Source organism: Aptenodytes forsteri, unplaced genomic scaffold, assembly GCF_000699145.1.
Source record: "Aptenodytes forsteri isolate BGI_AS27 unplaced genomic scaffold, ASM69914v1 Scaffold217, whole genome shotgun sequence".
Taxonomy (NCBI): Eukaryota; Metazoa; Chordata; class Aves; order Sphenisciformes; family Spheniscidae; genus Aptenodytes; species Aptenodytes forsteri.
In genome coordinates this window covers 8,592,592-8,606,148 of record NW_008796222.1, presented here as the reverse complement: position 1 = coordinate 8,606,148, position 13,557 = coordinate 8,592,592, and the positions used below count along the sequence as shown (strand labels likewise).

At 39.2% G+C, this 13,557-nt stretch overlaps 1 protein-coding gene across 2 annotated transcripts in view; it reads right to left on the bottom strand.

Moving 5' to 3' along the window:
- SESN1 (sestrin 1) overlaps positions 1-13,557 on the bottom strand; it is an 88,697-nt gene that overhangs the window by 56,730 nt on the left and 18,410 nt on the right. The window contains exon 1 of one of the 2 annotated variants that reach the window (XM_009289168.2): positions 5,150-5,521. The exons of the other annotated variant lie outside the window; for it this stretch is intronic. Within the exon in view, the coding sequence (XP_009287443.2) occupies positions 5,150-5,308 (159 nt within the window). The 5' untranslated portion in view covers positions 5,309-5,521. Of the gene's footprint in view, positions 1-5,149; positions 5,522-13,557 lie in introns of those variants that run through there. 2 annotated transcript variants of the gene reach the window in all.

Below are 13,557 nucleotides of genomic sequence, written 5' to 3'. Positions count from 1 at the left end.
CTGGCTCATGTTCAGCCAGCTGTCGACCAACATCCCCAGGTCCTTCTCTGCTGGGCAGCTTTCCAGCCACTCTTCCCCAAGCCTGCAGCATTGCATGGGGTTGTTGTGGCCGAAGTGCAGGACCCAGCACTTGGCCTTGTCGAATCTCATACAGTTGGCCTCAGCCCATCGACCCAGCCTGTCCAGATCCCTCTGTAGAGCCTTCTTACCCTCAAGCAGAATCCTACAGTCTTGAGAACCAGAAGGCAGTAAATAAAACCTACAACTGTAAGTCTGTTTCGGGAGGTTGCTGGGAGCCAAGAATGGACCAACGGATCAGACTGAGGAACAGAACCTTCCCAACAGCAAACTCAATAGCTTCAAAACCAAACCACTCTACCATTTTATCGTATTGATTTACATTAAAATGTAAGACTTAAAAGAATTTTCTTAGACTACAGTAAAACAAATTTAAGTAATTCCTGGTTTCCTTGCATCTAATGGACACGGCTAAAATCTGAAGTGTATTTCTTGGGAAATTTTTATTATTAGTTGAATGGTGTGCAGGCAAATGGAACTATAAAACTCATACCAATGGTTAATTCCAGATTGACCTGACCCAAACAAGGGTGCTAAACCATTTCTACACAGACTTTCAGTTCTGGTTTGTGTAGGATCCTCTTTTGCCATTACCAGCACATCAGTGCCTTACAGCAGTATGCAAAGTGTCATGAAATTTAGCGACTAGTAGTCCCTATTCCTCTCTAACCCTTCTCCCAGGAAGAGGACTGTGTGCGTAATATTTTCTTTTCGTGTAACTTTTGATTTATTTTTTTAAATTAGAAGCAAGCTTGATGTGTTCTTTTTTACACTTACGGGGGAAAAAGAACAGGTGGAAATGTCCTTGAACATACTTGTTTCCCCATGGGCATTTGATTCATAATCTAGAAACACTCACCTGCAAAATGAATAACTCTGTGCTTCCCAAGTCCCTCGTATGCCTCAGGAATACAGTTTTCAATCACGGTCTTGGGTTTTGAGCCTTTTGCAATCTAAGGACTCCTTTTACAATGCTAAGCCTTGTGCATCTTTTAAGTATTGGAAATAATTGGTGATCTGACAAAATCCAGAACTGCTCTACAAATCAAAAAGAAAAAAGTGACGGAGTTTTGTTGTTAAAAAGAGACAGATGTCACACTGTTTAGGTCAAATGTGAGGTGACAGCCTCCCTGAGGAAAAAAAAAACAAACCAACACTAAGCGCTTTTCTATCAGCATCTCTAGATACCTATCACCCACAATTACTAAAACTAACATCTTCCTTTACCAATTCTTCCAACAATTGTAAGATATGATTTCAGCAACATATTCACCTCTGAAGATGAAAACTGGTCCAGGCTTCTTGAGGTTGAGATGGGAACAGAAACTAAATCTCCTAGCAATTCAATTTCTTAAAATCTTACGAAAAGTAAAGAAAACCGATTTAACACAGCCTTCCACTTCTAGCTTTAAAAATGGCATCATTTCTCTGATACTGAAGTCATGAATTTGAGTTGGCTGGAGTTTTGTGGGGCAGTGTTGCACTTAAGTCAAATTTAGGGAAACAGCAGCATCTTCAAACAGTAAAACCACAACTGTGCAGAGATAAGAGTCAACAAACGCTCCAACAAGCATTACTCCTTTCTAGTGGATGATAAGATCCACTAAAGGAAATAAATTTCAAACTAAAGCATTGTCTATCAATATTTTCTTGCCCTGTTCCTTTTGCATATACCTTGTCACTAGAGCAGCTACTGCAGCAAACATGAACGTACAGTATTTAATCAAGTATACAAGACTGATCTACTTTCCCCATGAGAAACAGTACAAAAGTCTTAAATCTCAGTAAGATTTTAAATTAAGCTACACAGGAGAATTAAGGCTTTAACAGTGCTGGTTGCTTTTACTGAGAGCTAATACACAGCATGCAAGGCACATGAGCTGGAAAGTCCTCCCTGGGGCTGTGGATACAGCTGAGTTCATGGCTGTTCACTGGGTCCTTTTGCAGAAAGGAAGACACAGTCTCTCATTCATGCCAGAAGCATCAGCTCCTTAAAATATCATTTTGAGATCTGGGTTGCACTTCTCCCCTCCTCTTTATTTACATCCCTCCCCACCTGAGGACCCAAAACATTGGGGAAAATGGTTCGGATGAACAGTCACAGCTATATGGGTATCCCAGCAACTACGGGGTTTGCTTTTCGTTCCCCACTTCTCATTTCATATCTGTAAGCAGAGGACTGAGAAAAAGCATTTGGCCACTAACAACGCTCCTTGGGACACCTTCAACAAGGTAAATCCTTTTAACAGGCACTTTACTCAGTGTCCCCTCATTTACATTTTTGACCCTTGCCCTTTTTCTTTCCACTTGCAAGTGCAATCCTCCCCCTCTCCCAGCAGTGTGGCTCACTACAGTTTTTCTGTGTTTTTGAGGGAGGGCTACTCGTATGTGTGGGATGAAGGCACAGTCATCCCTTAGTTAGTGCTGTCAGGAAGAGCAATCAATACCGAAGGCCACTCAGACTGAGCCAGGCGTGGGGCAGTGCATTTAATACCCTTCCAAAAACCTCTCCCAATTTGTATCTAGTTGCCAGAATCAATATAAGCTTTTCCCCCCCTGCCTGGCTGCATTGTTTTGTGAAGCAGATTTAAAAGAAAAAAAAAAAAAAAAAAGGCCATCTCATTTTGCTTGCAACCTACCACCTAATAATAACACTGAAAGCTCTTTATTCTTTCATATGAGGAGGAAACAGAGAAATACTGTTCCCATTCTCTACACTACTGATTTTAATACTGTGCCATACCACTCTTTCACAATTCTATTCCAACCTGACAGTCTGTTTAGTTTAAATATTTTCCACCCTTCTGGTCATCCTTTCCCCACTTCTCCATTTGCTCTTCTTGTTATTTTATACTTTTTTTTTTTAACTAGAATACAACTTGGATTAATTGTTATGATGTTTCTTTATTTCATTCTTTGTCTGCTATTTGGCCAAGAGTAGGACAGATCTATTATAATTTCACTGTTTTCTGAGCAGTAAACACATAGAGCACAGCCCACCACAGTATGTAAAACAAGAATTTGCTTCCCCTTACATGCATGTCTTGCACTTGTCAGTACGGAATGCCATCTGCTATCCAATCACACTTTCTGAAGCTCTCTGCTACCAGCTTCCAGTTTTACTAACCAACTTAGTATAAGCAAGTATTTTAGGAGGTTAAGAGAGCGTTACTTAAGATAAAGAACGAACTCTGAGAATTTCCTCACTAGCTTTTTTCCCCCCTTGGAGAAAGTGGAGACTCAGGACTTCTACAGCTTACAAAAGAAAACTAGGTGTGGGGAAAGCAAACAGAGAAGCTCCTTTCTTTAGCAGCTCTTCAGCAACCTCTGCATCAGTGAACAAGCTTCCCTCCTTCACACTATTACATTAATTACACTAATTTAAAAATATTCCAGTCACTATTATTGAAGAGAACAAAAAAGAAATGAGGTTGCTACCTCTCCCATTCCTATCCAACAGGAAAAAGGCTTTCTCTACAGCAAAAGCCACCTTTGCTTGTTATATAGCTTATAACTAACAAAAAAAATTTAGAGATCAGAAGTACCATTCCCATTCCACTCCCCCATTTGCAGCTGTTGGATTACTTTTTTTTTTTTTCCTATTTTTTTTACCTTCTGAGGAAGGCTTTTCTCAGCCACTTTTCTGGGTTAAGAATTTAAACAAACAAAATATACTTGTGCATCAGAGAATATAAAATATCTTTTGCTGATAATTCCTCCATAAGTGCAGGTGTTATTTCTTCATGACTTCACTCCAAAGAGCAAGAAATTTTAATGGGATAATGTGAAAGCTTATAAAACCATCATTGAGGCTGCAAAGATTTAAGAATGGAATGTTTAAAGTTGGTTAAGCAACACCAAAAATTTAGCAAGGCTAGCCTTCTGAAAATCTTGAAATGTTAAATCTATATAGATAAGGAAAATATAGGTGCTTATTCAAAAGCTGATTGGCAATTTAAGTATTACCAACTACTGACTTTATACATATTTAAACATACCAGAAGCAAAAACAATTATTTGGGGGGGGGGGGGGAGAGGGGGGAAGCTGAACTTGTATTTAAAGAGCTTTCTGGTAGTCAGCTTCTCTTGCCTTTAAATCTTCCCTCTGATCCATTTCCCTTCTCATTCTCCCATGTATCTTTGCCTCTTCCCCCTGAAGGCAATAACCCCTATAGTCAATATTCCTGTATTCAGTGCTTGTCCAAACCCTTGTTACTTGATAAAAACACACACGAGTTCCTGCTTCACAAACTAGCTTTTCACAGCCTTCTGGTTCTGTATGCATCTCATCTGAACCACAACAGAAGTCATATGTATTTTCCATATAATTTTCTTCCCTTGAATTTTTTTTTTTTTTTTTTTTTTGGAGCAGAAGCAGGTTAATGAGTTCTGATGTATTCAGTTATGCCAGATACTTACTCAGGAACATTCACTGCAGCTGATCAAATCTCTCATTCAGTTATGGTCTGAAGTTATTTTACATAGGACTTCACAACATTTTAAGTCCTTAACTTTCAAAAAAATCCAAGAAAATTCCAGATCTATTTAAATTTATTTAAATGAAAAAAAGAAGCCATCACTCACTAAAACACGATCAGGAATAGTAACTTGATATTTACAAAACAATGAAAGACATTAATGCAAGTGTAAACAAAATTTTACAGAGCAGACATAAAAACAGCTTCAAAAGAATAACTGCTTTCAGTATAAGTCAGTACATTATAAAATCTGAAAAATAGCTTTCAGCTCTAGTTAAGATGCAAGAAAGTTCTTCAATATCATATATACCCAGCCAGAAAAATACAAACAACAGATCTAGACAACTCTCACAGCCCTCATTGTACTCAGGAGAGAAAAAAAGCAAAACAAAACACACAAACACACACCCCCCCCAACCCCCTAAATTCATTCCACTCATTTAGCTCCAGTATTACAGCCATTCCAAAGAGGTTAACTGTGTTTGCTCAAGTTTATTTGAATATTAAATACAAGATAAAATATCTCTAGATGAAATGTAAAAGATTGTATCTTATTTTTAGGAAATAAACAGATTCCAGAGGTGTGTTCCCACCCGGCCAATCCCGAGGCTGTCGTGCAGCTCTGCCACCTCTCCAAGCCCAATCACAGCTCCGAAGGGAAACTTGTTTTGCTGTTTGTCTCGGCAGTGCTGATGATGAATGGCTGCTTCAGGGGAAGAGATCAAGCTGTGTGGTAAATCTATTTGTTCCATCTGCTTTTCTATTTTAAACAGCTGCAGTGATCAGCCTGGCACCCTACATTAAGTACATGTGAATTTCATAACAGAAAACATTTATGTAAGTGAAAACATGGCTTAGATTTGTCCTCCCATTCTCAAACTGAACACTGGAACTTCTGCAAGCAGCTGTGGAAATTTACTATTGTTTTGTATCTACCTTCCAGAAAAGGTATGGTCTAACATAGCTTGATTTTACAGCTTTCAGAAGGTCAGCTTTGCAGTCATAGCAGATTTTAAGATGATGGCATTCTGCACCTTCCTCCTGCTAGCCCCACTTCGCAATATGACTTGTAAGATGGCAGAAGTAATATGCAAGCAGAGTATGTTTATTAGAATATGCCCTTCAAATATACAAAGGCCTAACATGCAAGCCTTACTTATCCTGCAATTGTGCTAGCATAAGGTATGCCAATCTAGGCTGGCTCCAAAGGTCACCATTTTAAAGGACTGCTTTACAAAAAAGCTCATTACCGATTTCTAAGCTGAAGAGACTGGCAAACATACCAAGACAAGCAATGGGGGTTTTTTTTGTTTTGTTTTCAAAGACCATTCTTGACTTAAGTTAAGCCCAAGCTTTCTGGCCAGATCCCAGTTTGGCCAAATCCTGCTTTCCCTTATACTTTCAGTATGTTGTTCTTTGTATCCTGACATACTGCGCAGCACTGCTGCGTTCTGCTAAACAGCTTCCTCACTTCTCAAAGCTAGCTACATTTCAATGGCCAGGGAAAAAAGCTTAGTATCTTGATGAGATTATCTACCCTACCCCCAAATTGAAATGTTTTAGGATTCTAAGGGAGGAAAATGCAAGCACTTGTGGATGCAAAGACTGTAAAACAGTTATTTTCACCTCCTTTGATTACTCATGTTCTATTTCTCTCCCGCAACTTAAATTCAGTTTCTTTGAAAGTTTGAACATGTTTAGCCACTTCTGAATTAAAGCAAATTAAAAGCAAAGTGAAATGGCAATAAAATAAAATGAAAAGGCAAATAGTAGCACTGTAGGTTGCCTGTTCACACTATCAAAAGAACTTATTACATCTTAGGTGAGATAATTTCTATCATATTCCATCTATATATAATTTTCTTCATATTAATATGTTATGCTATAGGAGTTTTCTAAAGTGCAGTAGTGTATAAAAGTTAACTGGAAGTATTGCAACTTCAACTAAGCATATCTCTAACTTTATCCTAGCAGCTTTTCACATAACTTAAAATTACTGTAAAGTTCTATGAGTGTATTTCCATTTTACAGATAAGCAAACTGAAATGGGGCTATAACTCATCCAAGATCACACAGCAAATCGAAGAGTGGCAGGGCCAGGAACAGAACTCATCTGTACTCCCAGGCCAGTCCCAGAACTGTTATGCCCGTTCCAATATTACTAAAGAAGCAGAAGGTACATTTTGGGAGAAATGCCAGAGGAAGATTTCTTAGTAAGGAGTCTTGAGAAGTCAGACAGAACACTCGCGTGCCAAGTCCTTGAGAGATCAAAGTCTCAATTATATTTCCATCCCCTCCTTACAACAAACCAACATATAAAGTACTTCTCAACAGAAGGACACATGAATGCGAATGTAACACCAAGTTGACAAAGGCTTCAGAAGTTAAGATACAGTCTTAAAGGCTACCTACAATAGCTTTGATTAGCAGAATTTGAAGCTGACAAGTTCATAGATTCACTGTAAAACTTTGCAAATACGACGACTGAACAACAAAAATCACAATATCGGTGTTAATCTCAGGAAGAAATCAAAATTATTTTATTAGAGAATTGTCTGTACAGTTTATATTACTTCATAAGTTTCATTTTAGAGAAGATTTTAATCTTTAAATCAGTTTTAAGATTGTTAGAGAAATTTAACACCTTTAAGAAGAATTCCAGGACAGGGATTGTCATCTTCTGTGTTCAGACAGACCCAAAATGGAAATTTTGAATAATATTCTAATGGTAACACAACACACAGTTCAGTCAGTTTTCTTTTGGTTCACAAGCACTGGCAAAATAGTGCAAAAAGCCTCTGCACTAGCATCTTGAAAAAGACATGTCAAAGTAACCTCGAAGGAAAAAAAAAACAACATACTACTACATTTACCTGCTTTCAGCTCTTAGAGCTGTATCTTAGATTTATGCAGATGCTACTAAATTGTCATACTCTGTCAAGGAGCTGCAACACGAAGTTGTGACTTCCCACAGGCTGACAGTTTTTCTTTCGTTTGGGATTTCAGACAGTTAAATATTGTTTGCTTTATTTCCTCACACCCCACCACGTCCTGCCTCAGCAGTACCTTCTATTACGCTATTGTGCGTCAGAGGGATGTGTTACTGCAGCCCCGCATTCTGCATGATGCAAGTATGTGCAATCTGGAAGGACTGTTATTGATACAGGCCCAGTATGGTATGTGCTTTATAGGCACACAAAGTTAGACAGATCCTGTCTGTACAGTCAATACAGAAATCAATAGCTTCATGTAGTAAGTACCAGTGGAACTGAACAGATGTTTAAGAAACAACGTGTTGATTTCATGACACATCAGTTGGCAGCATGAGATACTGTAAGAAAATAGTAAGATGATGGCAAAGTTGTAAGCAAGAGCAATGAGAAGACTTGATGAGAGACTAGAGAAGGGAAAGGCTGAAAGGAGTTCAGTTTAGGATATGCTAACTATGGTAGTCATCAAGTGCAGGCATGAATTTGATCTATGCACAGACAGCTGAGACAGAAAATGGAACCTGCAAATCAGAGAGATTGTCCACCTCAAAGAAAATTAATAGGGAAAACATTGATGAGTTCGACAGTGTAGAACAAGTGCAAAAAAAGCTACAACAATAATACACTGCAAGTTTAATTAACATGGACATAGAGAATTTGCACAAAAATGCTACAGTTAAAAATCTGTCGTTAGCCTAGGCATAAAGACATTTATTGAATGGATTTTACCATTCATGTTGCTTTAATTTCCGTATTCTACCAGTCTAACATTTGCAGGTTCTGCTCTTCCCTTACGATCGCTGGCTATAGAGCTTAGGGAAATGATCGATTGCTAACTGCCAAGTATTCTTGTGCCTTAGCAGGATGTATGCTACTTCATTCCAATAATATGATTTTATTTGGCAGTTAGTACAAAATAGGCATTAGGGTTATGATTCACTACTTGGTTGCCTCAACAATCTAACACTGAATGAACTTCTTTCTCCCTGCCATTTGGTAATCAGACTATTAAAAGGCTAAAACAGGCAAAAAGGCTTCAAAAACTTTTTCTACAGAAATCTGCATATTCCACAGTGCACTTTTCAAGGACGAGAACACCAATCAGCCAGAAGTGCCTCAATTCTAAAGCAACATTTATTGTACTACTATTAGCTATTCTTTTTCCTCATACCTTTCCCTACTGCCCCATATTAAACTCACACAAAGCCCTAACTTACTGAAAAATACTGCTTAGTATGTTCTCAAAGCTTTATGTTCTCACAAACTTTATGGAGTATGGAATTTTCCTTTCCCTAAGTGTACCAGTGAAAGGGAGATAACACACTTGAGAATAATCTTCCTAACTTCACAAGCTACTGTGTTGATCCCTGTCACCAACCTGTACCTCTTTCCCGCTCCAGAAACGGTAACTAGACTTCATCTCTTGCTTCAGCTCTATCTTCACAGAAGAAAGCAAGTTGCATGCATTACAATCCCTGCTTAGTTCCGAGCACTGCTCCACCAGCACCACTGGACAAGGCTCCAAACTCACCTGAAGCAGTGAGCCCAAAAGGCTCTGTCCTCCAGGAGGCTGGATCTTGAGCCAGAGGGGCAAACTGATAGGCTGTCATTAACTGAAAACCACATCTCAAATTCTTCTACCCTAAGAAGGAAGACAAGAAATGACTAGAAGCAATGGGATTGTTAGAGCTTGGACCATGTCCTCATTCCATGAAAGCCTAATACCAGAGTTAAGTGTCCGTTTTCCCCTTCAGCTTATAACGTAATTCTTCTAAAAGTTAAAGCTTACAAACCAGCACTTGGACAATGTAAACTGTAGGAGCCCAAAGAGCTTGTTACTCTTTCTCTAAATCTCTGCTATTCCTGGACTCTGTTTGGTCCAGGCGCAACTCACTCAAGCCTCTATAAATCACCTCTTTCCCAACCAACTACGTCTAATAACCCAGAACGCCCAGCTGAGTAAGATCTTAGGCCCACAGTGGAACAAGCCACTGTGGGATAGATTAATTTAATATACATACACCATTTAGGCTGGGGAGATTCCCAGATTTCCAGCTGGGAGAAGTCAAGCACTAGCAGTGGATCATTACACAAGCACAGTCTCACTAGATTCCACTTTGCACAAACTACTGCTTTCCCTGGTTCCATGCGCTAGGTGTAATAATCCACAATAAAGGACTGAATGGCGACCTCCTTTTCAAGGACACTGATAACTTAATCTTAAAAGGAAAGCTACCATTTTTGTTTTCCTTTGTTTTGATTGCTTATTTCTCCATTTAATATTTTGAAGATTAAAACTTCACAGAAGAGGGAAGGAATCACTGCAAAGGAAACCTGCTAACCTGACGAGCCAACCTTCAGTTTTATGCTAGCTATTCCAGAGACAAAAAACAAACAAAAAGCCCCACACCATTTTGAAGTTCCATATTTATAACTCTAGGCTTCTGACGTTCATAAAAGCTTTTACAACTAGGAGGTCACTAAACAGTCACCCCAGGAATTGTGTAACTAATTCATGTCACTTGAGGGAGGTGGGGGGAAAATTATTAGCCCAGTCTTGTGGGAAAACAGGGAAAGAAGTGGCCATCATCTGCCATCTTTTTTAATCTGCTGCCAATAGATTAAACCAATAATTGTCTACAGCACCACTTGATGTTTGGCATTTGCTACATTTCCTTCCCTTCCAAAATCTTTTAAGAAAAATTTTTGAAGATGATGGAATATATGCCTTAGCATGCAGGCATGCTTTAACACACAGAAGGCAAAGTAAATGTTAATAAGAGCTGTTACCACAATAAGTTTACACAACTGCAAACAATCAATTTACCAGTCTTGTGAGTTAAATCTTGTCACTTCAGCCACAGCAACTGACAGTATACTCCCTGCTTGACATGTTTTATACAGCAAATCAGACAAGCCAGTTTTTACAGATGAGCTACTCAGAAGTTCATGATAATTTAGTTCACATGCAATCATGTGAAGTTACCCTAAAATCAGAAAGCCTGAGTATGAAGGGAAGCGTTGCAGCATACCCTGTGAGTTCAGACACAGAGAAAGACTCAGTTGCTCTTCAGGTTGCAGATTTTCACAGTACTGTTCACAGAACCTCTGGTGTTTCAGGATGCTTGTGGCTATCCACTATGAACAAGATTCAACTGCACACAGATCTGTGTTTGAATGAAGTTCTATTGAACAGAGTTGAAGCAGTGTCACTAGAGAGGCATGTATTTCATCTCCTATTGTTTTATATAATTAGGGGATGGGGAAACAAGAAGGCCTCTGCACATTTAATGTATGCTATTATGTCATCTAGTTGCATGTTTGCTAGAGGCTTACTTCATTTGGCCTGAATATAAACTTGGAAGAACTTCAGGTTCTTTTAATGGTAATGATCTAGTTCCTGTATAGTACAGTCAAGTGAAAAACCTTGGCATGGGAAAACTTAAATAGCAACAAGAGTACACATTTCTCTTCAAGAAGAATTTAAGCTTCACCCTGTATTAAACTCAGCACAGTGTACAGTACTTGTTGACACTGTTTTGCTCTTCCTCCAGACTGTCCTGCTGGTTCTGTAACCCTATTTCAGCCACTTAGCTGCAGTAGTGCAGGTTACACACATCTTGTTGCACTTGGGTTTTGAAAGCAAGTTGCAAGTCGACCTGAGACCAATTATTTCCTTTCCAGGTGCCAAACTGTACTACAAAGTCTTATATAAACAACACTGGTATTTTAAAGAACTGTTCTTCTTTTCCTTTTATGGAAACTTCTAGATCAGAACATTTTTCTCTGAAACCAAAGATAAATAAAGACAGAACTCACAAAAAATATTCAAGAGACACCCAGTTCTGGTTCAAACCTCCACTAAGAGCTTGTAGAGCCATTCAAGTATAAAGGAAGAATGAACCTACAGTGCCCTCAAGTGTGAGGGGATGTGAAGTGTTAAGAAGTCTGGAGATCTACTGGGAAGAGAAAAGCTCTTGAGCCTTCAGAAAGGACCCTCAGTGAAGAAAAACATGCTTACTTGTACCACGGGGAAAAAAAATGTCCTTATGCATTATGGACAGACTATGTACTATAAACAGGTGCAAGAAACAAATGACAAAACACCTCCACTTTCAGCTGCCTTTTCAAATGCTTGTGAGCTGGAAGTTTCATGTTTATTCTCACCACAGGAACACAACAAAGGCAGTTTAGTGTAGAAGCCTTTAAACAGTATTTAAAGGAAGAAGTATCTTAGTGGAAGGGCAAATTTTACTCTTTAGAGACAAGTCCAATGATATTCAAGACAACACCACTTCCTCAGTGCCTGAATCTCTTAGCAAAGATCACGCTTCATGAACACAAAAGTTCTATTTATTATAGTTATATAAAAATTGAAAAGGGTGATGCACCTTAACTAGTTTTCACAAAAATCTGTGAGTCAGGTGGGAAGCCACCTAAATTAGCCAACAGGGAGCACCGAAGACAGGAGTGCATCTTCAGTCTCATCTCTCACTGTGCTAGAGCTTTCTGCCCACCACCAAAAGGCACCTGCATCTATTCAAGACCACAATCTCAAGCCCAGAGACTGGCTCTCTCACCTCAGCGGTTAGATGATTTAAACAAGATAGAGGCCAAGTTCAAGTTATTAATAAGCCTGTGGTGATATCAGCTTCTCCTCCCTAAACAACAAAAGTTAAGCTATTTAATGATGGCAACACTGTCAGTACTTCCAACTGCACTAGTCCTGCTTTACATGCAATCCTTAAGGTGTTCACTGGCCCAGAAATGAGAGCAAAAGCTAGTCCAATTCTCTCATCTTGGGAGCCTAGGCATGTAAGAGGCATGACTTTGAATCACCTCAGGCAGAAAAGGTGCTGAACCTAGAGTCCTCACTCTTTGGGAATGCTCTAACCACTAAGCTATTACTCAGGAGTGGGAGGGGTAGCTCTGGTTTGTTTTGTACAAAGCCCATCTGATAGGTCTTCAATAAACATGCTCTGAGAACACCATGTTCTGCGAGCTCTGAAAGGAGACAGAGAGGAAAACGTTTAATCTCTGGCTCCAGAATGAGCTTGAGCATAGGTGTGGAACTATTGCCCACTTTCAAAACTGAAACACTCTTACGCATGGCTGAACATTTAATGAGGTTCTGCCTAGCTGCTCACTGACTTTACCTACAGGGTTAGAAGGATCCTGAGTTTTGAAGCTCTGAGTTGGGGCATAAATACAAGCTTTCTGAACTTAGCTACAGTCTTTGGGCTGCAGAATTGTCTTTCAGCGACTTAGTGAAAACCAGGACTTTGTCTTGCTGAATAATTATCATACAGGACAGAGGAATGCCCATGTTGCTGACCATAAGTGACACAAATCTTAAGAGACCTTATACCATTTTTCAAAAAAAACCCCTGTACTACAAAAACATCAAGTTTGAAAAGCAAAGCATTCTGATGCTAGGAACTACCAGAAGTTGAGTCTACCTAGATGATTCCAACTTTCAACTTTTAAGTTTACATTCTACTATAGGGAAAACTTTTTCTGCTAGGGTTACCTCTTCCTACAGTGCCATCTGTTGCAGAACCTCACCTCTTTTATTGTTACTCTGAGTTATGTATCACAAACAAAGGAGGGACAAACCAGTCAATGAAAATACCACATAGTAAGCTCTCTCACAATCATGATCTAAATGTACACCAAGTATCTGAATTACCATTCAAATCATCTGTAGGAGGCTATCCAATGCATACGCAGAGCTGTAAGAAGTAGTACAGTATTGCATATGAAAACGCCTCAAAGATATAAGCTGTGTAATTCCTTCAGTTGCATACATATAGTAAGGGAGTTAAAACAATTTATAGAATCATAGAATCGCTTAGGTTGGAAAAGACCTTTAAGATCATCAGGTCCAACTGTTAACCTAACACTGCCAAGTCCACCACTAAACCATGTCCCTCAGCACCACATCTACACGTCTTTTGAATACCTCCAGGGATGGTGACTCCACCACTTCCCTGGGCAGCCTGCTCCAATGC